General features: G+C 41.7%; 1 protein-coding gene across 1 annotated transcript in view; it reads left to right on the forward strand.

Moving 5' to 3' along the window:
- Positions 1-3,552: 3,552 nt before the first annotated feature.
- The window catches only part of SH3BP5 (SH3 domain binding protein 5), a 51,605-nt gene continuing 28,248 nt past the window's right edge, over positions 3,553-26,909 (forward strand). The window contains exons 1-3 of the mRNA XM_027733313.2: positions 3,553-3,689; positions 5,775-5,837; positions 16,342-16,470. Coding sequence (XP_027589114.1) covers positions 3,609-3,689; positions 5,775-5,837; positions 16,342-16,470 — 273 coding nt within the window. The 5' untranslated portion in view covers positions 3,553-3,608. The remainder of the gene's footprint in view (positions 3,690-5,774; positions 5,838-16,341; positions 16,471-26,909) is intronic.

Consider the following 26,909-nt stretch of genomic DNA (forward strand, 5'->3'; position numbering starts at 1 on the left):
TGTAGGAGAGATTTGCTAGGATGAGATCACTCATGATTTGGCAAAGATAATACCCAGATGCCATCATCCGGAGTTGACTTCTTGCATAGTGTTACCTTTAAGCGGAACACAGAATAATAGACTTACAGAACTGTTTTGGTTGGAAGGGACCTTAAAGATCCCTTCCAACTCCCCTGCCACAGGCAAGGATGCCTTGCACTAGACCAGTTTGCATAAAGCCCCATCCAACCTGGCCTTGAACATTTCCAGGCATGGAACATCCACAGCTTCTCTGGACAACCTGTTCCAGTGCCTCACCACCCTCACAGTAAAGAATTTCCTCCTAATATCTAATCTAAATCTACCCTCTGTCATTGTTCTGTCATTACATCCCCTTGTAAAAGTTCCTCTCCAGCTCTTTTGTAGGCCCCTGTTAGGTACTGGAAGGCTGCTATAAGGTCTCCCCAGTCTTCCCTTCTCCAGGCTGATCAACTATCTCAGCCTGTCTTCATAGGAGAGGTGCTCCAGTCCTCTGATCATCTTCATGTCTCTCCTCTGGACTTGTGCCAACAGGTCTATGTCCTTATTTCGAAAACCCGAAGACTGGCTGCAGTAATCCCATCGGGGTCTCACAAGAGCAGAGCAGAGGGGGAGAATCACCTCCCTCGACTTGCTGGTCACACTCCTTTTGATGCAACCCAGGATGCATTTGGCTTTCTGGGCTGTGAGTGCACACTGCCGAGTCACGTTGAGCTTCTTGTCCGTCAACATCCCCAAGTCCTCCTTAGGGCTGCTGTCAATGCATTCTTCTCCCAGCCTTTATTTGTGCTTGGGATTGTGCTGACACAGGTGCAGGACCTTGCATTTGGCCTTGTTGAACTTCATGAGGTTTCCACAGGCCCACCTCTCATACCTGTCAAGGTCCCTGTGAATGGCATCCCTTCCCTACAGCCTGTTGACCTCACCACACAGCTTGGTGTCATTGGCAAACTTTCTGAGAGTGCAGTCAAACATGAAGCCTGCCAATGTGATGTTCAGGATTATTCCCTGGATATTTGCGAGGTTCTGCTGCCCTTTGCATGTGACAGTGGTTTCAGTCAAAACTATTTCATGGAGAAGAGAAAAAATGGAACATGTAAATAATAGTCTTGAGTCTTTTATTGATAATTATGTGTACTGAATAGTCTCCTTTTCCTTTTTTTGTCAAATCTTTTTCAAAGGCCACTTTTCTGCTTATGCTTTAGTGATGTTTGCAGTGATGACAGACATATGACGTGTACATTCTTCAGTGATTTTATTATATGTAAATCTTCCCAGTGTATTAATTTGATATAAAATGATCTCAGTGGCCTCTGGGCTCTGTTAGAGATTTCAGAGCTGTGGGGAAAGGGGCTTGTGTATCCGTACCATCTCTTGCACTACACTAAGCTCTGCGGGCAGCTCTCCCAACTTGCTAAATCCATAGTACGACTGAGGAACAAGACAGCTTGCTTTGCCTTGATAGTAGCAGATTGATGAATTTGGCTGGAGATTTTTTCAGCTGTAACAATCACAGGAATTGTCATGGTGGCAGTGGAAGAATGGAATCCTTTGTGCAAACATCACAGACCCCTTTGGGAGAGCACATCTGTGCAGGAGCATTTCTGTACCCCAAGCAGTGGGCAATGCTTTGTGTGACATTGCTGTGGGTCAGCCTGCGTAAGTTTTGGAGAAACATGGCATAGCTGTAGTGGCTGTTTTACATAGCCTCGTTTTCTAGAAATGAAAGTGATAACAGCAAGATCGCCAGCATTAACTCTTCCACGTGCAGCTTTGTGTTTTCTGTGCTCTTTCAGGATGATGAGAATGTTGGACATTTGACCACTACAGTCTTGGCATGAGCCACAGCACACTAGGGATGAGAGACGCCAGGGCCCTGGGAACCTCTGGCTGTGTGTACACATTGAATTCCCTTAATGGACAGCAGTAAGAGTAAACACTTGGCTTTGGCTGATTTGTTTTTGTTTTTGATTTTTTTTCCTTCCCCTTTACATGATTTCTTCTGCTGTGAGAAGTGACGATGTTGCAAGCAACCCATCTGCGTTTTTGCAACACCTCCTCTGTTCCTTGATTATTTTAGTTTGTTGGTGTCACTTTGCATGTTTATACTATTTTCAAATGTTTGTGTCACTTTCCTCCCATCTTTTTCTTCCCCCCCCCCCCCCCCCCCCCCCCCCCATTGCTTTATAGTGTTTGGAAGAGTTTCACTGCTTTTCTTTCGCCTCTTTTTTTACCTTAGTTACCTTAGGAATGTGAATTTTTATCTTATGCTTTGCTGAGATTTTTTTCACCTTCAGTCTCATAAAGGAAGTTTCTTTCTTCACCACATCTAAACTTTCATTTTATTTTTTTTGTTATCTTTTGAGGAGCTTCATAACAAAAATAGGGTTAAATCAAAGGTGGAGATATATTCTTCATCTGTTTGAAATGACTTGTTATCTTCCCAGAGGGAGTGAGGAAACAGTTCAGTGTGGCTGGTGTGAATTGGGGAATGGCCTTGGTTCAGTCAGTTGCTGCTTCTTGTCTTGTTTTTCCTACGTGGGTTGCTTGGTCCATGTGCCTTGGCAGGGCTGTCTTCTCTGCATCTTGAGGAGGCAAAAGACAAAGCATGTTGTTTTTTTCTTTTCAGCATCAAGGGAATGTGCTGTTAATCTCTCATAGGAGTTGCTGTGAGAAGGGAAGAGAAAGTAATTTCTTAAAATTTTATTTCTTTGCTGCAGACCACAGAAGGGGTTTCAGCCATGCCTGAGGCCAGTGAGTTAAAGAGATGCTGGCGCCCATCCCTGCTGGTACACTGCTCGTCAGAAGGGTTGCACACTCTTTTCCCATTAGTGTCTAGGTACCATTTTGGGCATTGCCCCTGTGATTAAGGAAACCCTACTTGGAAATGCTCTGCTAGACAGGGGCCATGCATGTATATACTATCAGTGCTTCTTGCAAGAAGTTCCTTTTTACTGACAACAAAGGAATGTGTCTTCAGTATGTCTTTTGCTGCTGCATGCAGTAGCTACAACAGTTGATTGCCTAGCTGCCACACAGTACAAATCTGGGTTTCATTTGAATTTTCAAGGTTGTTGAAAGCGTCTTTAGTATTTTTCTTTCCTCCCTCTCTCTCTGCTTTTCTTCTCCATAGGCATGTCAGCCTCCAACAGAGCTTGAAAAAGAGGAAAGAGGAAAAGAGGGGCGGGGGATGGGTGGGGGGGAGAAAGCCAGCAAGGTGTTGTTAGCATTTCCCTGCACCTGAAACTACTCGTTCTGGTTTCACGCAGTGCCATTGCGGGGGGCGGTGGGGGGACGGGACGGCGGGGCGAGCACCGAGCGCGGCAAAAACCATAGGCTTTGGCATACCAAAAAAAAGGGGCGTGAGGAAGGGTTTAAAAAAAAAAAAAAAAAAAAAAAAAGAGGAGGAGGAGGAAACCCCGTAATTTTGCGCCGATTTCCTCGTTGCGGTGCGAACGCACAAAGAGACGGCGGGGCGCTGTGGGGAGGGAGGGGTTCTCCCCGGAGGCGGGGCCGGCCGCGGAGCCGGAGCCGGGAGCGGCGGAGCGGCGGAGCGGGAGGTGCTGCTGGAAGCAGCAGGAGCCGCCGCCATGGAGCCGGGGGGCCGGCGAGGCCGCCCCGCCGAGGAGCCACCGCGCCCCGAGGAGGAGGAGGTGGACCCCCGCATCCAGGTGAGGGCCTGCCTTCCGGGGGGGGGGGCAGGAAGGGGGGGCTTAATTTTTTAATTTATTTTAATACGTATGTAATGTATATAATAATTGCATAGAATAAGGATTGCCTTTTATTTTGTGCTGCATATGTTCATATATATATATATATATACATATATATATATATATGCACACATATATAATTTTTTTTTTCTTCCCCGCGCCGGGCGGCGGTGCGGAGCAGCCCCGGGGGTCTGAGCTCCCGCCGGGTGCGGGGGAAGCGGCTCCGGGGCGCCCCAACCCTTTGTTACCCCCGGCATCGCTCTGCGCCGGGCTCCGTTCGGCGCCCTTCCTTCTCCTCCTGCTGAAATCCCCCCTCCCCTTTTTATTTTTGACCATGACGGCGTGACCTTGCTGGTGGAACAGGGCTGGTGCTCAGAAATTCGTAAATGCGGGAAAACGTCGATTTTTTTAATTATAGTTTTTGTTTCTTTAAAAAAGGGGCGTTAGTGGAATATGGTGTTTTCTCTATGAATACCTTCTGCGATGATTTTTTTATTTTTGCATGGTTTCTAAACAAAGCTTTTCTCCCCCAAATTGTGTCTTGACCAATAGCCTAGTGCAAACTTCAGCACGCTGTGGTCCCCCATATGAAATATATTTTTAGGTCTCTACAGATTTATGGCTTTTACCTCCAGCATTGCTGGGATTGTTTGTCATGAGTGAATATAACGTGTGTACATTGCTGAGAGGATCCTTGGCGTAGGTCCCTGCTCCCTGTAATTGTCATTCTTTTCTCCATCGTGAGCATTTCTTTTTCCAGGGCTGAGCAGAGCAATTGCAAAATTCACAAAACATGGTTACATAGAGCGAGGCCCTCAGCCAAGAGCTAGCCTGTTACTGCCCTGATTTTGAGAAGCTAAGCTCAGTTGGTGCCTATTGATATAGTTTTGTCCTTAAGTTCTTCTGCTTGCAGCGTGTTTCCATGTACATGATTTGCTCATTTTTGGCAAAACAGTGTTTTTGTTAAGTTTTCTGTTTGGTTGAAAAACCAGGCTGCTGTGTCGGCTTCCCTGACAGCTGTAAGGTTTTTGGCTTTACAGTAAGACACAGTTAGGTAATTTTTGTATGAGTGTCATTTTTGGAGAACATGGATATGCAAATAGGTATCTTCCAAATCCTAGGAGCGGGAAATGCAATCTGACCTCTGAGAATAAGAGAGCTAAACTGTTGCAATTACTTCTTTTCTGGTTGTAACCAGAGTCATTCTTGTAATCTAGTGGGAAATGGCTCAAGTGACAATCAGTTTACAGTGTTCAGTTTATACAGCTAAACACTTGAAGACGGATTCTGTTACACTGGTTCACAATTAGATAACGTTTGAACACTCCTGTTGAAATCATAGGATGTCACATGGAGTAATATGTTGCTCAAATAAAGAACGCTATCGGAGTCTGCTTCTCAGGGTTGCTTTTTGTGGTAAGAAAGTACTTAAGAATGAGCTTTATTTTTACAGTAACTTCATTCATGCCAACACCACCTCTAGTATATATTTATTCAAGGGATTTAGCACCTTTGTTTTTGCTGTTAAGAGACCAAAATCTTGGCACGAAGGCAAGCTAGGTAAACATAATCGTATGTCCCATTGACTGGTTGTGTAGTGAAATGGTTTGCCAAAAATCCAGAGTAAAATGTCTCTCGTGCTGCAAGAGCATTTCTTATCAATTCTGTGCATTCACTGCATGTCTCCTGTGATAGTACTAACTTGGTGCTAATCCTTCTAGGGTGGGTGTGTCTGTCTCCCTAGTACCTCGCAGATACTGACTATACTGATTAATAAGACAGAACTCACTGTACCTTATGTTTATTTGTAATAGTGAAGAATTAGCCAGAACAGGAAATGTATTGCCTTCACATAAAACTATAGAGCTTTTCTGATTATTTTTCATGTAAGTAGTGAAGTTAAACTAAACATCTCAAGGTTTCACGGAATTTGTAAACCACAGCCCTTGTGAGCTTTCAAAGGGGATGCTGAATGAGCCTTCTCAGACACATTTTATCCCCAGATTTCTTATTATGCATCTGACTTTCTTTTTTTCTTTCTAGGGGGAGCTAGAAAAACTGAATCAATCCACAGATGATATCAATCGCAGAGAGACGGAGCTGGAGGTACAGCATTTATCCTTTCATTTTCCTTTTGTGCATTTTCGATTTTGTGAACAACAGAACAGTATTTCTGAGTAGGTTGCCCCTGAATTGTGCATCCTGTGGTAATTTGGCTTCAGGAGTCTGGTGATGATTTTTTTCAAAGATATGAATTGAGCTAACAGCTGGAACAGAAAGGGAGAAGGTTGAGGTATGCTGACAGTGTAAATCTCTCACACCCCGCCACTCCAAACCTTATTTTTAGGTTTTGAAACTAAGCTTAGACAAGTTTTATTTTTATTTTATTTTAACTACCTGAAGGGAAGTTCTAGCCAGGTGGGGGTTGGTCTCTTCTCTCAGGCACTCAGCAATAGGACAAGGGGGCACGGGCTTAAGCTCCGCCAGAGGAAATTTAAGTTGGATATCAGGAGAAAATTCTTTACAGAGAGAGTAATCAGGCATTGGAATGGGCTGCCCGGAGAGGTGGTGGATTCACCATCCCTGGAGATTTTTAAACACAGATTGGACGTGGCACTGAGTGCCATGATCTAGTAAATGGACTGGATTTGGACCAAGGGTTGGACTGGATGATCTCGGAGGTCTTTTCCAACCCAATCGATTCTATGATTCTATGATTCTAAGTCACTGTTTTGAGTTTGCATTCTTGTAATTATAGACAGGGAAAGTTTATTTGATTAAGAGGTTTTTGCCATACAACTGTCTGCCAGGATCTTCACTTTGGTGGCTGTTTGGGGTTTTTTTAGCTTGTTAACTTTGCCTTTTTTGTCAGTACTTTCTGATCAAGGAAGGTAATGAAAGAAAGTTGGAGGAAAAGACTTCCTAGTTGTAAAAAGAGGTTTTCTTGAATACTTAAAAATCTGATAGAAAGTTCTGAAGAAATTGTTTCTAAATCCCCAAATTTGAGCTTCAGCTACTTGGTAGTCATTCTGGAAGGCTCAACATGATTGATCTAATAATGAAGCAAACCAAACTGGCCTACTCGTGTTTCTAAATTTTCTTTTGTTTGCAAAACAAAGAAGATATACCGAGTGGAAGTGTAAGATGAACATGCTGCTAAATAAAAACTGGCATAAAATACGACTTTGCATCCTAAATAATTTTGATATCATTACAGCATTTTGAATACAGTATCAAAACATGCTGAAGTTGCAGTGATGAACATACTGAAAAAGAACATATATAGATGTACTTCTGTCTGCACCTTCAAAATATCAAAGTCTGTGTTTTGTTTTATTGTACGTGTGTGTTTTCATGAGATGGATTACCTGGAGCATGGAATGATTCCTGGTAGTATTTTAAAGTACTGGAGTATCCAGTGGGTGCACTGAGCAGAAAATAGTGTTATGAACTTCTTTGGAGACAAAGCAGCTTTGTCGTGTCTTTTTCCTTCTTCCCACTTGTTTGCATTTTCTGTCATTTGTGGCATGTAGATCATGCATTTATTGGCAAAAAACCGTAGTTTTTTTATATTTGTTATATCAAATTAAACGATATTTTAGCTGTGGAAACTATTCAGTGTCACTAGCTTGATTTAAATTTTATGAATGAACTCTAAAAATCAGTATGCTAGTCTGCAACAATACCAATTAAATGGACTTCAGGACCCTTTATATAGATGTGTTGAAGAAAATAATCATTGTATTTATCTTTTCACTCTCCTTATTTCATGCTGAGGTACTGAAATTGAGAGGTGGTACTATGGATAGTTGCCTGGATTTCATTAATTTTGTCATAACCGTTCAACGAGGCCATATTATGAAGCAGATGGAATAGTAATAATAATGCAAAGGTGTACTCATGAAATAAGTCCCAGTGACTTTAAGATGGGATTTTACTGCTTGATTAAAATTATTCATGTGTTCAGGTGTTTGCCTAGCCAGCAGATTTGTAGCTGCTGTGTGTGTGACACATGCTGAGGTGTAAAGGCTGAAAGGCTCCTGGATATATAACTGTAAATAAAAGAGCGGTATTTCCACAGTAGCTTGATTTCACATTGTTGCTTACTTTATGCAGTCTAATAAATACTAAGTGTCAGATAGTGCGGAGATTACATGATTTCTGCCTCTATGTCATTAAATGTTTACTGCAGATCTGTCTGTAGTACGTACTGTAAGCAGTCTTTGATGGAATTAAATTGAAATATCATCAACAGTATGCCTTCATGAATGTTTCCTCTTCATTTTTCATCCGAAAATCTTACTGGATTGAAGCCAGTTTGTGATATCATGCAACTGCATAATTTCTAATGCGTAAGATTTTCATTACTTTTGATCTGCTTAAATTTTGAGGACAGATGCAGTTGGATGATGTAAGCAAGGCTTAATTTATGTACATGTTGATAAATTCATTTTAAATGGACTTAAGACTTTCCTACAGGAACCCCACAACACCCACCACTCATGGTTAGAAGAATATCTCTGCATTCATACTCTGAACAAGAAAAGAAAGCTTTGCCAAGCAGCCTTAGAGGGTGAATCCAGAGTTGGGAAGGAGGAGTTTAGAACTGGGGTCATTCTGCTTCAAAGACTTCCAAAATCCATGAATTCTGCTTAAAATGTGGGCTTCTGGGAGAGCCATGCTGTGTTTGCCTTTGAAGATTTACTCTTTTGGCTGTTATTAGCTGTTTTGGGTCCCTCTTGCTATGCCTTCCTAGTTTGTTGTGTTCCTGCTATTGCAAGATAATTCATTAGAAGAAAGATGTGTGTCGGTGGTTTTTAACCAGACAATGGAGTTATATTTATCCTGATTTGCTGGTATCATTTTCTTCATCTTTCAGTATCTTTAATGGGAACATAGATGTATCATTATGCTATTTACAGCACAAGATGCTGACTGCCAGCTTCCTGTAGCATTACTTTGTGGTCCATACATTCCCACTGTTGATTTTTTTTTTCCCCCCAGAATAATCTGGAAGAGCAATGAAGTGTTTGAGTAGAAGGTATATTTCTTTGAAGGAGGTTTAGAAAAAGACACCCATGTTTTTGACTGTCTGATAATACCTTGTGGCATCTGAGTTTTGCAAGGCTATTCTGGACTTCTCGAGTGTAGCTTTGTGTGAGTTGCTTTAAATGGGACTGCTGACTGTCTCCAGTTCCCATTAAATGGAAAAAAAGGCTGTTAAATGCCTCTAACCCCCATGCTTTTGTTCTTGTTGTGCCTTAGGTCTACATGTGTAAAATGGAAGTAATAATGCTGCTTTACCGAATGGAAATGTTATGGGGCTCAATTCAGTAGAGGCTTCTGGGATTTTGAGACTGCACTGTCTTGGTGTTGCCACAGGTGTGTCCATGTAGAAAATGATGTAGAAAATATTGGCATCTGCCGATTACAGAGGTGATAAAATGGGGAATTCTGTTTTAAGTTGATCAGCCTGACTTTTTTTTTTTTTTAAGTTTTGCACTGAAACTGCCATGTGATCTGTTTTAAGGTGACTGGCCTGCCTTTTTTTATCTTTTAAAATAAGGTTTGCACCCAAACCACCTGTGAGAGCAGTGGATATACATGCATGGTATGACTTGGACAGATATGTTGAAGTTGGCTACATCTATTCTTTACTCAGAAGAATTACTCATTTTTTTGCTCTTTTGACCTTTCCTATTAAACCCTGGAGAAATATCCTGACCTGACGATGGTTGCAGCCTGTTCAGGAGTTGCAGGGCTGCTAAAGGGCACTGAGTAGCTGGTAGTTATATGTTGCGTTAATGTATTGCCTGTTAATGAATCTTTGATTAGGCTTGATTTAAAATCCATAATGCTGCTCGTACTAAGTGCAACACTGAGTGTTACTGACACAGCAAAAGGATGATAAGGGTCCTCTGAGGGATATAACACTTGGCTTCGCTAATGTCCCTGTTTATGTTTGAAGTGTCTGTGAAGAGGTGGGGGAAACATCTTGCAGTGGAGATACAAGTATGTTTTGGCCAAATGCAAGTCAGAGCAGCGCCTTGCTATTTGAGCTTTTTTCCTGTTTATTGGAGATGCATCTCCATCTGAACTCCCATCAGGAGTTGCAAATGTACTTAACAAATGTTCATGACTCACCAGTCCAGCCAGCTTATGCATGGCTTTGACTGGCTCTTGAAAGTACAATTCAGATGTAACAAATTCACCCAGAGACCCCCTGGCAGCATAGCAGGGAAGGGAAATGCAGCACATACCATTAAAATTACCGCTGGAATCCCAGCTATCCCGAATGTGGTTTTTGTTAGAGAGAGTTTTTATGTTGCTGGAGCTAAGAGCTTGCCAGTGTTTGTTCAGGGGAGATGGCTGCACATGGAAAGTAGAGCTGAACAGTGCTGCTTTCAGCCATGCTTGTCATAAGAGGGCCTGGTTAGGATCCTTCTCATGCGCTTGCCTAGATCCTCTAGTCCTGATCTGCAATACTTGGTGTTAATTTTGGTCCTAGATTTATCATAAAGGTCACCCTGGGTTAGTGCTGGATAGAGTCAAAGGGAAGGGGGTGTATCAGCTGTGGTGCTCTTTCACATGTAAGCTTTGTCAGCATTTGAACCCCTCTCACACAGGGAAGGACTATTTGTCATGGTTTAACCCCAGCTGGCAGCCCAACACGACAGAGTCACTCACTCCCATGGAGAGAGAATCAGAAGAGTGAAAGTGAGAAAACTCGTGGCTTGAGATAAAGACAGATAAGTAAAGCAAAAGCTGCATGCACAAACAAAGCAAAGCAAAACAAGGAATTTATTCACTGCTTCCCATTGGCAAGCAGATAGAAGTCCACCAACTATTTAGAATTGCTTCCTCCTTCCTCAATAAAATACTTGGGTTTGGGGTAAAACTCAAGCTGGCGATCCTGTCACATGTAAGAATTTTAAGTAGACTTAAAAAAAAAAATAATCTTCCATCTTTCAGATTTTAGAGAAATGACCTGTGAGTGGCGGGAATCTCATTCTGAGCATGCCTGCTTGGCATCTATCTATCTGTAGAAACATCCGCTAACTTATCAGACCCCTGTGCAGCGTTTTCCGGTGTTCACAAAAGAATACACAGATAAGGGTAAAGCAGCTCACTGGCTGGTGTTCCTCATGGTTTTTGGACTGTGATATACAAGCATGATGTATTTGTCCAGCACTATCAGGACAAATCTTTCCGCGTTTCTTAACAATCCACTTGCTTCCATAGGAAATGGCTCCTGTGTGCAAATTGCTTGTTGTTTTGCCTTCTGCTTTCATCCATGGATGAGTAAGGAAAAGCTCCTTCCTCTGCTATGGCTCTGGAAAGATTTTGTCACCCAAGTGGGTTTCCAGCCTGAGGGAGGAAGGGTTAGGCAGAGAAATCTTGTTTTGAAAGGAGCACGCTGTGCCCTCCTTGGCCTGCTTTCCTCTCTCTTCTTCTATGAGAACTAAAAATATTTGTAGTAAGAAGTATTTGCAGTCTCAGTTTGTAACTGTCTTCAAGCAGGAAGTTAGAGCAACTTTCAAATACCAATTTTCTGTTTTCTCAGATGGCAAATTAGTAGCTGCCTAAAAAAAAAATCAGACCTTTCCCCATGCTTAAAAATTAAGCAAGATACTACTTATACCCTTCCTTGCACTTTGTTTTTAAGGTTTGGTAGCCAGCCTGGTTTACTTAACTGCTCAGGGACCAAATAGATGTTAAAAATGTTTTTAACCAATTTGATGCTCTGAAGGCAGATTTCTGAGCACAGCATATGCATCTGTCTGGTGTATGTATGATGCTGATGCTGTTTTAGCTTATAGGTCTTTGTAGCAGAGAAGATGGGTATGGATACTGCCTCTTGGAAATAGATGAAGCCTGTCCCTCAGTCAGCAATTTAATTTCCCATGCACCTCCCAGGCTGTTTTAATGGCTTGTCAGAGGTTCTGCACACCAAACTGGCAGAAAGATCATAGGACAGCCTTTGTAAATGAAATTTAAATGTGTTTGGTACTAAGATACTTCATACTTGGGTGACGTGTTAAGTTCATTTTAAAAAGAAAACTGTTTGAAAATACATGTTTCATTTGATGGGCAGAAATAGTTATTTGCCTGTCATCTGGCATCGAACACCAGCTCATCACCATCGCTCCTGAGGAAGGGAAACAGGCATGCTTTGGTCTCTGACAGGTGCAGTGTAATCGGAAAATTGTATTTTAGTTTTTTCCTGCAGTTAAGAGTGGATCTCCCAAATGCTCCTGCATGGATGGCCTGTCCTTAAGTGTGATTCCCTCTTTTGGTGCAGTATCAAATAGTTGCCCCACAGCAAGTTACTGGAAACAAACTGTGCTTTAATAATGAACTATTGCAGCAAAAACATATACAGGGTAGAGGTCTGGCATGCTCCCTAAGACAGAACTAGTGAAATCTGTTTTGGGAGAAAAGTGTGAAGGATTTCCAGGAAGAAAGCTAGTGAGTGTGGAGCTATTACAGCTGTAGAACAAGATGTTGAAACTTAAACTGCAGCTGTTCAGGAGGTGCATTAGCAGGCATAGCACTTAGAGCTTGTGTATGACAAGCACCTAGGTAGTGAGAGTCTAGTTTTAAGGCTGTAACCTTGTGACACACATTGAGGATAAAATGCCTTAATCGGCTTTTGTCCAGCTTGAAAAAGGTTTGTCATCATCTCATCTGAGCAAATAGAAAACATTGAAAGCTGACTGGCTGGCATTTTCAATGTCACCTTTTTGTTTGTAAAATCAGCAACAAGGTATTCTTAAAAATGATCATGGAAGATTAGGAGTGAACAGAGGGGAAAATATGGTTTAAAAATGTTTCCTGGGTGTTTGAGATGTCTTTTGTCAGTTGCATTGCTTCTGTTCGAGTGTATCTGGTCTGTGAATGTATTCTATTGCAGTGATGAGAAAAACAAAGCCATGTGCTTTTAAAACAAACCTCCAAACCTCCAAAACCTAAAAACCCACCTAGAAATGGTGAGTGTGATGCACAGGGTTAGTACCTAGGGCTGCTTTTATCAATAACTAGCATTTCTGCTGGGAAGGCACTATCTTTCAAGAAACTGAAATACAGACACTGGGGATTGAGAACTGTGCTAGCAAATTTGTATGGCATATGCTGTGCTGTCTTGGTTCTGCTCACGACAGAAAGTTGCAGAGATTGACGTATTTGCCTTTCTCTATTATCCATGTGTGCTAGATAAAGGTCTAAATGAAGCAAGACTTTGGCAGTTAAATAGTAACACTTGTATGGAGGAACATCACATCAGGGGATTTGATAAGTAAATTGAAAGTGGTGTGGTTGTTTTCCTAACAGATGTAGGGCTTACCTTGTGCTAGGGACCACGGATGAACTGCGGTTCCCGAGCCTCTAAGCTTTTGACACGAGTGTCCTTACAGAAAACATCATTAAGAGGATTTATAGGTTTGAACCACTTTACATATGGGTTGCAGTGTCTCACTGACAGTAACATAGAAAACCAGACATAAAGCAGTGAATTTAATCGATTCCCAAGTCTTGACCACAGGCCCATTCTTCCCATGAGCCACAGATGCACTTTTCATGCCACGTAAGTGCACCAAGCCCAGTCCTACTGGTGCAATTGCCTTGGTACTTCTGACCTCCCAAGTTTCACATGAAGAGTAAAAACAGCTGCTGCACCTGTATTTCTTACTCAGACTTCCCCAGGGTTACCTGCCAGGGGAATTTTGCCCTGTCTCAAGGGTGATGTCTCTTACAGATGCTCTGCCAGTATGTGGCAGGGCCAACACATAGAGTATGGCAGGGGGAAACTGTGACCCTGCTCACAGGAGATGTTGCCATAGCTCCCAGATAGGAGATGCAGTCACTGAGCCCATGAGAGCTGAATCAGTTCAGATTGAGGAGGCTGGGTGGTGTGAATGCACTGGATTGCCACAGGAGCACATGTGGTGCAGATACATGATGTGGGATCATTTGCTTTTGTAATGTAGTTGGGGCTAGTGGAGAGTACTGTAGTGCAGGAGAGGGCATGTGTTCAGCATTACACCTTCTCAGAGACCTCAGCATCTTGTTGCTGTGTCTGAAGGAGATGGCTGGAAACCTTTGGTAGGGGGACTGATCCTAGCAGAGACTGAGCATCTGCTTATTCTCTCATGCAGAAGGCGTTGGAGCCTGCAGGCTTGTGTTTCTGACAGTCAGGAACCTGAGAATAAATGTCACTGAAAATAAGTCTTGTGGTGGATGATACAGATGTAAAGTTCTGGGGTGTTTCGGTTTTCATTATTGTTCTTCACTGGAAGAAATGAGGATGGTCAGACCCAAATAAGGCCTCAAAAGAGGAACCAGGCGTGCTTGGGGTAAAATGACAAACTGGAAGTTCACACCAGTATATTTTTCAGCTGAAGCTCCCTGTTCTGAGTAACTAACTACTGTGCTGGGTGGGACTGGGCTTGTGGGCACACATGTGCTTTAACCATTTGCAAGACTTGTGCCTCAGGTGCCAGTTACAGGAGTAGTTACAGTTTAGTAATTTGTATCTGCTTCATCTGAGTTAATGGGAGATGAATAGGTACAAATTAATAGTTGCTGTTCATTTGACCGCTCTGTCCTTGGTGTTTTTTAGTTGTTTGGTTTTTTTTTTTAAGCTCTAAGTAGAGACTACTCATCTTTTTCCTACTGGATAAGACTGTACACAATTATTACATGAATAAATTTGAGGTAGGTCTCTAAGCACAGATTTGTAGTGATGGTTTCTTTGTTCTAAGTGCTTATCTTGCAAACATGGGAACTGATTTTTTTGATGAATCACTGCATAGGGCTTTTTTTGCTTGAACTATTTGCTTTGCATAACTAGTATCATAATATGTTAGCTCTTACAAAAAAAGTAAAAACAAACCTTCAGACTCAATCATTTAGAAATGAGCTTTTAATTCTGTTCCTGCACTTACAGGAATATTTTTTTTTTTTATTAAATATACTTCAGTACGTAATATTTTTCTTGCAATACAGTCATCATACTTGTAGCCTTATTTCAGTTACTTGTGAAACTCATTTTGAGCAGTGAACCATGTATCGTCCAGTCATTTAATTGGAAATATTCAAACTCTTCTCACCGAGAAAATCACTGACTCAATACATATTGTTTAAATGATACATTTCAGGCTTTCACTAAGCAATGAGATTATTGACTGGATTTGGGTTAATGAAATAATAAGTTATTGTCTCTTTAGTTCTCCATTTTTGAACTTGATACCCATTTGAATAATTCCTTAGAATAAATTAGACTACCTTAAGAATCCAAAGCTATTTGCGCTGAACTAAAATATTACCGATGCTGGTTCAGGTTTTAGATAACAGTAAAAAGGAAGCTAGGAAGCTTTTACAGAAGTATCTCGCTTTTTCTGTAAAGAACTAATGTATTGTTGCATTTTTTTTCCACCTTTGAGAGCATAGTGGCAGGTTCCAATGTATTTTAAATCTTCCACTGAATAAAGAGTTTTGCATTCTAGAAATCCTCAACAATAATGACAAACCCCTCCTGAATTAGGGCACTTTTTCAAGCCAGCTGCTTCCTGATAATCAGCATGTCACTCCAGCAGTCTGCATAAATGCTGCTCTCTAATTAGAGTTACAAGCCTTGTTGAGAGCTCACATGGCCCTTCCTCTTCATCTCCTTAAATCCTGGGCCAGGTCCCAGCCTGAATTTGCATCACTCTGCAGTAGTTTAATATATTTAGAATCCGTGTTGGTTTCTGAGATTGAGATCAGAATCACTTTGCTTACAGGTGTGGAAATTTCAGTGGAGCAGAGAAAATATTTTGACTGCTTTAGCTAATAATTTAAGGAGGGCAACTCGTCCAGTTTAGAAGTGGCTGGAATTCACTTTTCTTAAATAGAGTAAATACTAACAGTGAAATGGAATGTAGGTGCCCTTAGCCATTGCTACAAACCATAGCTGAAAAGATGGGCTTTTACGAAAGGAGCTCCTGCTATGAGAACCTGGAACCTTTCTGCTGCTATCAAAGTAAGTAGGGTGTGTTTGAGGAGCTGTCTTGAAAATATACCATGTGGGAAGTGTCCAGTTCTTCCTGTAGAAAACATCCTCATTTGCATTGTGAAATGGTTCTCTGAGGGGACCAATACTAGGGGCGGACATGCTAAGGTTTAGGAGATGCCAATTCCAGCTCATTTGCCAGCCTGCTGTGGGATTTTGGCCTGCCTGCTAGCATTGTCTATATGAGATGTCTTTACCGTTGAACTGCCTCTCAGAACTTGTTACCCTGCTGTTTGCCTCCTCACTGAGTAATTTACAAACTATTCCTCTCTGAGAAACCCTGCCAGAGATGACATCTAGAACAGACTGTTGTAAGCTTTGTCTAAGAGCTGTCTCTGAAAGACAGTTGGTGTCTGGGATGCCAGCTTTCAGATGCAGTTCTGGGTTCCTCTGCTGAAGAATTCTGGCTTAGTCCAAATGCCAGTAACTGTGTTGAATGTGTCAGCTCGTGTGTGAATCTGAAGAGGAACCTGAATAAAAGTAGGAACGAACAGGTAGAAATAATTTTTGAAGTTCTAATCTATCTTTGTCCTTTTTTTCCTTTTCTGCAACATTTTGAAGGACGCACGCCAGAAGTTCCGCTCTGTGCTGGTTGAAGCAACAGTAAAACTGGATGAACTGGTAAAGAAGATTGGAAAAGCTGTAGAAGACTCTAAACCTTACTGGGAAGCTCGAAGGGTGGCCAGGCAGGTAAGAACTTTTGCCTTACAAGCTTATGCTGGTAGTTGGAGAGCACATAGTGATTGCATTGCTTTCCTGCTATTAATAACACTGTAAGCATATACACTTGGCTGATGCTAGTCTGTGTCTTTAGTTGCATGTCAGCCATGGGAATTGATGGCAAAAGTGTATTTCTTCACAACCACAGCTGCACATGTTCTTCAGTCCAGGAACAACTACAGCAAACACAATAGCAAAAGACTAGTTCTTTTCTCCTCTTGTTATCAATGGTCTTTCAGAGCCCTGCTCTTTCCTATCAGTAGTTGTAATTATTTGAACATATAGTGTAGACTTTGTGTTTCTGCTTTTTCTTCTTGCTTAGCAGCCAAATGGCTGTAATTGGAAGCTGCTGGGAAAGAGGCTGGAGTAGGGCAGACTTGGGGCAACCTGCAGGGTTTGGTGCTGATTAGGCTGTGATGAAGCTAAATGTGGATATAAAGTTCTGGGATGAATGTGCTAAATGTGGCTCTAAAGTGTTTTGGTCTGGGGAGAAGCTGACCTCTGCTTTCTCTACTACCATCAGGACCTTACCTCCCTTTCCCCAGCTACTACTTGATTATTGATAGGCCTGTGTGGCTGAGGTAAGGAAGGATGAGGTGTGGAAATAAGGGTGTAACCTGCTGGCTGAAGAGAAAGCAAGAGAGCTTGTGAGATATCAGGCAGCTTCTCATTTAGGGAAGAAGCTGCTGAGTGTTGAGTGTGTGGTGGCTTAGGCAGTGCTTCTTCTTGGTATCTGTAGTGGGGTTTGCTGGTGTCTGAGGCTATCTTTTTTTTCCCCAAGGGGAGGCTGTTCCTGGTTGCTCTTTGTGTTTTCTCTTGAGGCAGGGAGAGTCAGGAAGAACTGCCTGGAGCTGGTGCTTCTGTGCTTGGCTGGAAGGATGTGTGAGGTGGTGTCTGTGGCTGGGTAGCCAGGATGTGATTGTGTTCAAGGGGAGAGTGAGAGATGGGGTAGCATGTATGAAATACATGAAAATTACAGAAGGATTTTGTTTGAGAAAATAGGTAAGAGATGAGGCTGAGGGATGAGAAAAGTCATGTAGATATGTGCCAGATGGCACAAGGTAAGAGAAGGGGAGAGAAGAGAATGCATTTTCAGAACAATGCACAGGAAAGGGAGGCATAAACACAAACTTAATTTGAAACTTGATGAAGCAGGAATTGGGTTGATGGGATGTGTCATTCAAGATAATATGTGAGTGTGTTGATGCTTTAAATTGCACAGCATTGTTTTGAAACCATTGTCTCAAGTGATGGGGATGAAGTGTAGGGCTTTTATGCTTAATCCTACAGACTAGTAGTGCAGCAAATAGGTAAACTCTGCTTCAAAGCACAGTAAGTAGAGTATCTACTTATCTCTGCCGGTTCTGAAAGCAATCCCTGCTCATGGGGCCTATGGTGTGTTGATGGGTGATGTGCTAGAGATATACCAGTAGTGACCTAGAGAAGTTAATAACAAAATAAAATGCAATTTGAAAAAAAAAAATCCCCAAAACCCTACCTTGAGCATGACCTTATACTTCTATTACTGTAAATAGCTATGTAAGGCACAGCATGCATAGGACTGCAAGAGTTATACTTGGAAAAGTCAATGGTAGAAAAGCGTACTTTGCAGTACGATAGAAAAAAAGTCCATTGACTTTGAGGTTTGTAACATCAAACACTGAGAGCGATGAACTTTGCTCTCTGTCCTGAAGTTGGCAGCCCATTATGTCCTGGAAATGTAATTTTGTATTGTTATGTCTTTGCTACTCTTGAAATCCATTCAGTCATTCTGGTTCAAAGGTGCTTTGCAAGACCGAAAAGAAAAAGAAGAAACCCAAACCACTGAAGGTCCTTAAATTAGTAGAATTGCTGCTCTGGTATTGGGCTTGATAGAGAGAGCCATATTTTTCTCCCAGTCCATTCTGTCACTAGCTAGGTTTAAATGCCATTTATCCCAGATCTGCTAATTTGCCACACACTCAGTTTTCTTTTAATTCCTTGATAGAATTTTATTTTAAAGCAGGAATTTCCCTTCTAACTGCTCATTTCACTTTTTTCCACTTTGTGTTAGGGAACTGGTCATGGAACAGAGCTCCCTGGAAGATAGTCTCTGGTTTCCCTTTGGCTCTTTGTCTAATAAAATCTTAAAATAGAAAATGTGAGGGCCAAGAGGAGTACTAGCATTGAAGGACAGCGAATCTATCTGGAAACTGGGAAGATTGTAAAGATTAGTATGAGCCATCAGTAAAGCATCTGCCTAAGGAGTTTTTTTAGTTTTAATTTAGCCTAGAAAAGTTCCATTTATCTGGGAGCAAATACACTGTATTAAAGCAGGGAGAAGGGCTGAGTAGATAGGGAAATGTGAAACTGGAGGAATGTACTAGAATATTAACACAGTTAGATGCCAATTCCCATCTTTCTTTTTACTTTTATTTGTAAGACTGTAGAGAAATGATGGCAACAGCTTTCTATTTTTTCAATTTAAATTTATAATAACATCTAGCCTATGAAGAATTGTCTTCCTCCTCCTGTCTTTACAGTTATTGTAGAGCCATTAGGCTGCCTCCAAAAACATAGGCATAAGTTTCTTGGAGGTTAAAACAGCTTTAATTAAACAATAAGGGAAATATGCATGACTGTACTTGTAAGGGAAAGGGAAGTGTAAGTTCTCGTTTGTTGTTCTCAGTAAAGGGAAGTAAAAATATGACCTATAAATTGTAAGTCTTTTGGGACTAGAGAACTGCATAATTAATGATATTTAGTTTGGCAGAAATGCAGGAGTTGTCCAGAGTGACTTGCATGTAAGATGTCAGTTGCAGGGTGAGTTGCCTGATACAAGCTGTATTAAGTCACATTGAGGAGCTTACTTTCACTTGGCACCAGCATGATTCTCTTTTGGAAATACCTGTTTGATCTGTTAAGATAAAACTCAATAAAAAAGGTATGAGGGCAGTGACATGGGGGCAGCGAAAAAGAGGTCATCAGCTCTGGAGAAGCTTTAGGACCTTGAGCCCTTTTGTCTACCCACCCTTATCCCTACTTTTGCAATCCTGTCTTGGCAGAAGATGGGGAATTCAAAACAAATTAACTCCCCCGTGCAAAAGTTCTGTAGCATCTTGTTTGTGTAATGTTTGCCAAGAGAGCCTCACCTTGGCCTTTCTCAGGGTGAAACTTTGTTTTAACAGAACAATGGCCCTTTAGCATTAAGATTTGAGTACTTTGCCCTCTGAAATAGTGGCACAGCGAATGAGGATGCTGTCTGTTGGCACCAAAGCAGTAATATTGGGCTTTTGCTGAGATTGAAGTGAGAGCTGGCTAATACTCTTGCCCCTGTAGTTTTCTGCCAAGACAACTTTGTTGTGATTCCTCATCTGGTACACCAGTGGGCCTTTTGTGTTGATTGCAGGCACACGTTACTTTTAGAGCATTTTGATTCAAATGTGTTCTTTAATGAAATTTTAAAGTATTTCTGCTGCAAGAACTTTTTTGTGGTTTGCATATTGTCTTTTCATGTTATTCTTTAACTGGTACCATAATGCCCACGTTTAATGGAAGAACCCTGGCATATAGCAGAGGATTGTGCATGTACACAAGTAGTGACCACATCGCAGCAATGTGAAATTCCTGTAATCCAGAAGGTGGTCCAGGTTCTAAGTGTTCAGAAGATCAAACTTCCCATGTCTGTTTGGTGTGGGTGTTTGTTTTTTTTCTTTTCTTTCTTTTTTTCATTTTCCACTAGTAATCCTCCCCCCTAGCTGACTAGTCAAAGAATTACACTTTTCTTGCCCAAAGGTAATGGGGAAAAAGGGTGAAGTTGCCAGGAAACATTAATAATGTAAACAGAAGTCTTGAGCCTCTGAAGTAAGGAGTGTTTTAAGCCACTGTTGACTTAACATTTTGGAGGGCTGGGGCTATAAAGTGCCTGTGCAATAGTGTTCACAGTAGTGTCTGAGCGAGTGATAGAGCTGGGAGGTGTGTTACCTCCCCAGTGACAGCATGTCCTGGGACTGGATGCTGTGCAAAAGCAAGTGTGGTCTGTTGCATAAATCACTGGGCTGGTAGGAGCTGATTTTGTGCTCCTGCATGGCACAGATAAATGACTTCGTCTCTCTCTTAGTTCCAATGTAAAATGAAGCTGTCAAGCTGCTGTGAAGCCGAGTTCATTAAGCCAAGTAAAAGCACTTTGGGGTCATTGGGTGAGAGGTGCCATTAAAACATTGTTATCTGTACATCATCACTTGTGAACCCATGGACAAATTGAACAGGAGAACTTGCCTTTCTGCTGTGCTTCTGATGGAAAAAGAATCTGATAAAAAATGTGTTCCCACCCCCACAAATAAAACAACCCATGCATTTGTAGTGACCCTAAACTGAATAAAAGCCCTGGGAGTATTGCTTTTAATTAAGCTTTAGCATTTATTGGCTTGTTTTTGGTTCTTCTTTGTTACTTTGTTTGTTTTTGGTTGGATTTTTTTTTGCGGGGTGAGGAGTTAATATTTTAGTCCTCAGTATTGGCTCAGATTGGGAGTAGGTGAGGATGCTTTGCTCAACTTTAGTACTGAACTTGTTTGGGAAGGACCTTGTTTTGCTTTGTGATAGTCCCTTCATCTCCCCTGTCTCATTTAGGTTTTGCAAAAAAGTGTCAGAAAACTTGCTTCAGGCAAAAATAGATGAAAGATCTATGCTAGGTTACATCTATATGTATCTCTTACTAAGGGACCCATCTGTACCATGTATTCATACAACAATATGTTGAAGGATATGCATGTTCTGCTTCCTCTTGAGTCAAGTCTTCCTGGTTTGATTTTACAACTAATTCTTCTTTTCATGTTGTTGGCATACTTTCTTAAGGAGCACTCTTTTATCTCAAAAGGCTTGGAAAAACACACTGGAATCAGTATGTACAAAAGGTCTTCCCCACTGGTTTCTAGGCATATCTGAGAGAAAGTGCAGTTGATTGTGTTCAGCAGAGACAGCTAACCTGTCCCATTCACTGCAACTTTTTATGTAGTAGAGCCCTTTCTCTCACCTCACTAATAATCTTTCTCTCATGTAATATTCTATGCTGGATTGCCACATCTGTGTGAAGAGATCAGCTGACAGAGCAAAGAATTATTGGGAATGAGCCTTCAGGTATTCAGATCCTGGGTCTCCATTCTGCTAGTCTTCGTGAAACTGAGGAGAGCCCAGTTAGCAATGGGAAATCATTTCCTCTCTCAAATGTGAATTTTGGTTGTTTTTGACCAGTGGGATCAGAAGTTAATAGTGGACACCAGTAGACCAAGGTGGGTGGTTAGCTTTACCTACTGAAGTGTTTAGTGTCTAGTCTAGGATAATAATTTGGGCCTTTAATCACTAATTGTAATTAGGGGTGGGAGGTAGATGCATGTGAAAAGGGTTCTGATATACATCCCTTCTCAAATGCAAGGGAGTTCAGGCATCTCATCTTGGGATGTTTAGCCATTTCACAGTTGTTGGGTGAATCCTGCACCAGGTGGTTCAGTGAATCTTACATCAGAAGTGAATCAGGATCAAAAGCAGCTGCTATAATCTTGCAGAACAGGAACTGAGGAGGAACTGAGCCACTTGATGGTGAAGGTGGGAGGAGTATAAGCAGATAAGCACACTTCCCTTGTTGGAAGAGTCTTCCTCAGCAGATGAGGCTGATATCCTTCTTTACAGAGATCAGGACTGCAGTGCCACTAAATGAATAAAACTTTCCAAAGTGGCCATGGCATCTCATCTTCTAAGTGTTCAGCTTGAGATGTCTGAAAGTAGCAAGTATGAAAGTTACAGATGGTAACTTCCTTAGCTCAGAAGACAAAAGCTTTTTAAATCCATGTGACTTGGAGGTTCAGAACTGCCAATCACCCTTAAAAATTAATTAGGAACTGGAAACTATGGTCCTGCCAGTGTCAATTCCTGCAGCACCCAAGTTTCCTATCCAAATTCGCTCCGTGAGTGAGAACTGATAGGATCACAGCACCAGCTGTCTCTGTTGTGGAAAGGAGGGCAGCATTGAGTGTGGATGACAGCTCCTGGATCCAGTTCCAACAGTGGTAAATATCCCTCTGATTCCTAGCCTCTAGATGTGTTATACTTCAGTATATTTACTTCTCATATCGTAAGGAATCTCCTTTCCCATCCTACTTTTATCAGCTGAAGTCCTGATGCTCACGTTTAAGACAATAAGGAGTTAAGACTGATTTGTGTTATCTGGTAAGCTTATCTTGGCAAAAAAAAAGGTGGAGGGAGAGGGAACTTGAGAAGCAAAAATTAAATGTCAGCAGAACTGTGACAGACTTGCATTCCTGTTTTGCAACTTGCCATGGAGCTAGTAAAAAGCAAAATTATTGGCACAGTTACAGTGGAACAACCAACTGACCTTTCCTGGCTGAAAGTGTGTTTCTGGTTAACTATTTAGAGACCAAATAACTATCATGTGAATTTGCATTTTCAAAGGAAGGAATACAGAAACTTGAAAATTAACTTTGACAAACCTTCTACAAATCCTCCCAACCGTTCAAGAAAAAACTCAAAGACCCAGAGTACTTGACTGCTTTCCTTGGCTCTAGTTTGGTGCTGTGTTATTGTTAAGTAATCATACAACCATGAAATGGTTTGGGTTGGAAGGGACCTTAAAGATCAATTAGTTCCCACCCTGCTGCCATGGGCATGGATGCCACCCACTAGATCAGGTGGCTTAATGCCCAATCCAACCTGGCCTTGAACACTTCCACGGGTGGGACATCCACAATTTCTCTGGATGACCTGTTCCAGTACCTCACTACGTTCTGAATAAGTAATTTCTTCCCAACAAGTAATCAAAATCTCTCCTATTTTACTTTAAAAGCATTCCCTTGTCCTATCAGTAGGACTTTTTTTCTTTTTACATTTTGTATTATTTGTATTTTGTATGGATGTTACTCCTCCAGCTGTTTGCAATAACCAGTCTAGGCTGGCAGTATAGGTTGTGTTGTTTGTGCTCTGCTTGTGCTGATAGTTTGCCCTTTTGACTGGAGATGCTGTGTGGCAGCTGCCCTGGTGGCTCTTGGGGAGCCTCACAGCACTGTGAGATGGAGGAGGGAATGATGGCTGGATAAGGAAGGTGAGGTTAATGATGTGAGAAGCAGCTTGCTCCCCAGGTCTGTAAATCAACCATATGGAAATTGCTGTGATTTTCTTTTTAGATTACTTGGGTTGGTGGGGTGGAGAGGTAGGGGAGCAGCTCCCTTCCTGAGCTGGGACTTACTGTTAGTGGTTGAGAAACTCATCTGTGGGATGGAGGCTGATGTGATGGCCTCGGCTAGCACTGCGGCAGGCCAGGCACAGGAGAGAGGGAGTCAGGCAGGTAAGACAAACCTTGCCTGGGAAGAGATGGCTGGGATGCTCTGAAGGGAAGAGAGACGTGGAAGTTGCTATGTGGGCAATCGGGAAGCCCAGAGCTGTGAAGAAATGGTAAGGAGATGAAATGTAGGTGAGCTGTGCAAGAAGTGCCTGAAACCATGAAGCATGGAGGCTGTGGGTTGTACCTGATGGCCTATGAAGTTCTGTGTGTCCTTTTTTCCTTTTTGCTCCCTATGGGCCTGCTCTAGGCCTGAACCCCTTCTTCCCACAGACTTTTTCGGTTTTTTATTACAAAACACATCATTAAATCTTGGGGAAATCATGTCGATGTGACGTCAGTCCTCTTGAGAAATATGGAGTTCCCATTGCTGTGATCCCAGGGGGTGTTCTCAGTATATTAATCTCACTTTCCACATGGCTGCAGGGCCAAGCACCCATCTGAAGAGGAAATAAGCCAAGCAAGGGAATATGTAATTTTATTATTGAGGGTGAGGAGTCATTTCCTCGACTTCCACCAGGGAATCCACTGAGTTTCGTAAACTGTATTTCTAAAGCAGGATGTACTTTGGGTTCAGTCAAGATAATGTTTTGCCACACTCAGAATTTTGAGTGGGGTTTTTTTTGTGCTCTCTGATCATGGTTGCACAGTTGTGTTTGAAACCCCCTGAGTAGTGTGTAGGGGTTCCTACCTTGCATTCAGCTGCGTGTGCCTCTGTGTTTCACTGCCGCCGGATGGAGCTTATGCTTGATGTGTTCTGTTTGCTCCACCTGAATGCTTAAAAACTGGAAATTGTATTTTAAGTCTTGAATTACGATTCTGTTGCATTTTTCTTCAGGCCAAGATAGCAACAAAGCCTAAGAAGCAAGGAGCTTAGGTAGACTTACCTGGGTCAAAAAGCGAGGTTTTATCTGGCTGATTTACATTATTTATTAAAGTTTGACTCAATATGACTTTTGTATTCTGGTTTTGTCATCTGGTTGAGCAGTGTGATATTCAAGCATCTCAAACTAGCTGTCCTTAAACTGCTGAGAAGATAACAGATGTTGTCTAGTCAGATTTGGAAAGTTCTGCCAAAGATCTATCTGTGAAAGAAAGCTCCTTAATATGTTTGTCTTCCCATCAACCCTACTAATGCAGGATAGTGGGTCAGTGTGAATGGAAGGTTTTTACCGTCTTAATCCTGGGCAGCTGGAAATTTGCCCCACGTTTGGGAGCACTAACAACTGCTAGTTCACAGATGAACTGAAAAAAAAAAAATCCTTACCTGATTCAAATTTAGTGCCTGGTTGCTTATATTTCCTGCAGACTAGGTGGCATCTGTAGCAATATCGTCTGTAAATACTGTGTTCTTGGATAGTAGGAACTAATTTTTAGCCACTTGTTTGTTGAAATACCTGTAGTGTCCCTCCTTTAAAAATTAGATCTCTTGTGTCTCTCTGTGCTTTCTGTGCCTCAGTGAATGGGTCTAGTTATTTTGGGTTTGTATTTATACACCCTACATTTTTGTTTGATGTGAGGACTATTCTGTTGATGGATGATTAGTTTGTATAAGCTACTGATGCAAAAACTGTAACTGGTTTTCTCAACGTTACTGGTTGATGTGCCTTGGAGGTTTCCATTACGCAAATTTGTTAGCTGTGCACTGTAAATTAGAGGTTCTTCCCTCTTCTTCTTTTGTTTGTAGAAATAGAAGAAAATACTGTTTTGTTTTGAAGAACTGTTTGTTTTACTGTTTTGAAGAATTTATCTAGAAGAGAGGGAGAAAATGACTCTCTTGTGGTGTCTCTTTCTCCCACTTTCCCCAACCACCCCAAAGCCTATTTCATTTCTCAGCTATGAGATGGCAGTAGTACAAAGTCAGATAGCTGTTCAACCTCCTCTCCATTAATTGTCAAGAATCCAATGACCTAATTATTTTTCCTACCTTCAAGAATGTTTTTTTCTTGTTGTTTTTCTTCTGTTGTGAAATACTAAAAGTGTTGTGCAAGTAGGTCTCGAGTATTGAAATGCTGGGGTAGGTAGGTGTGGAAATACTCTCTGTTCTTTTGAGTAACAAGGAGAGGGCTAGGACAGGAAAACTTGGGGTTTTTTTATATATGTCAGCTGATTTAGGCAGAAAGCAGTGATACAGGTGATCTGGATGCTGTGCTTAGCCACAGATGCAATGGCAGATGCTGGAAGTGGTGGGAAGGTATAAATAGCTCTCAAAGGGTGCTGGAATGTGAAAATAGAAGTGAATTCCTTTTTCCTCTGCTGTTGTCTGAAGATTTGATTAACATCATATTGCATCCTCTTCAATTTGTTAAAACCCAAGAGGTTAGATAGTGCGTTCCTTTGTGTAGCTATAACACTCGCATAGCTATTGCCAAAAGGCAAATCTACAGGAAAAAAACAATTTAAAGGAAAGACTGCCTTGCTTTGTTCTCTCTCACTATTTCCCCTCCCAATTTTTTCTGTTCACTAGTTAAGGCTATTTTAAGAGATTGTAAGCCACAGACAGGATAATCTGTTAAAAATAGGAGTTGGCATTTGAGCCTGGGTGACTTGAGGTCAGGGTGATATCCTATGTACCTGTTTTGTGGGTAATTGCTCAGGGGTGACTGCTGAAGGCAGTACAGGTCCTGCAACTTTGGGGAAGTTGTTCACCTAACCCGGTCTTTACCTGTGTATAGTGGTCTAAATAGGTGGGAGTTTATTATGAAATGATAAATGCTCATGCTAGGGGCTGCTGCCAAAACAGATATGATATAGATGTTGGTTACTGCCTTCTAGATGTGCTTCATTATGACTTCTAGTAAAACAGTATAAATTTATGAGCTCTTGTTTGTTCTCGCTGGAAAAGATTATCTGAAGAGCCTAATTCCTGTGCAGCATGTGTGGGAATGGCTCTGCATCGACAGTTTCTGTGAGAAATATCTTTCAGTTGCAGCAAACTTGAAGTTCTACTATTAAATGAGAAATTTTGCTGCCAGAATGTGGAAGAAATGTCCATCTCTTTTAGATGTGTCTGTGTCTGGTGGGTGGGTGGTTGTGTTTTATTTTTTTTTTTTTTTGCTGTAATATGGTTTGTGTTGGTTGG

This window comes from Pipra filicauda, unplaced genomic scaffold (genome assembly GCF_003945595.2).
Source record: "Pipra filicauda isolate LSUMZ 115617 unplaced genomic scaffold, ASM394559v2 scaffold91_size2508729_pilon, whole genome shotgun sequence".
Lineage (NCBI taxonomy): Eukaryota > Metazoa > Chordata > Aves > Passeriformes > Pipridae > Pipra > Pipra filicauda.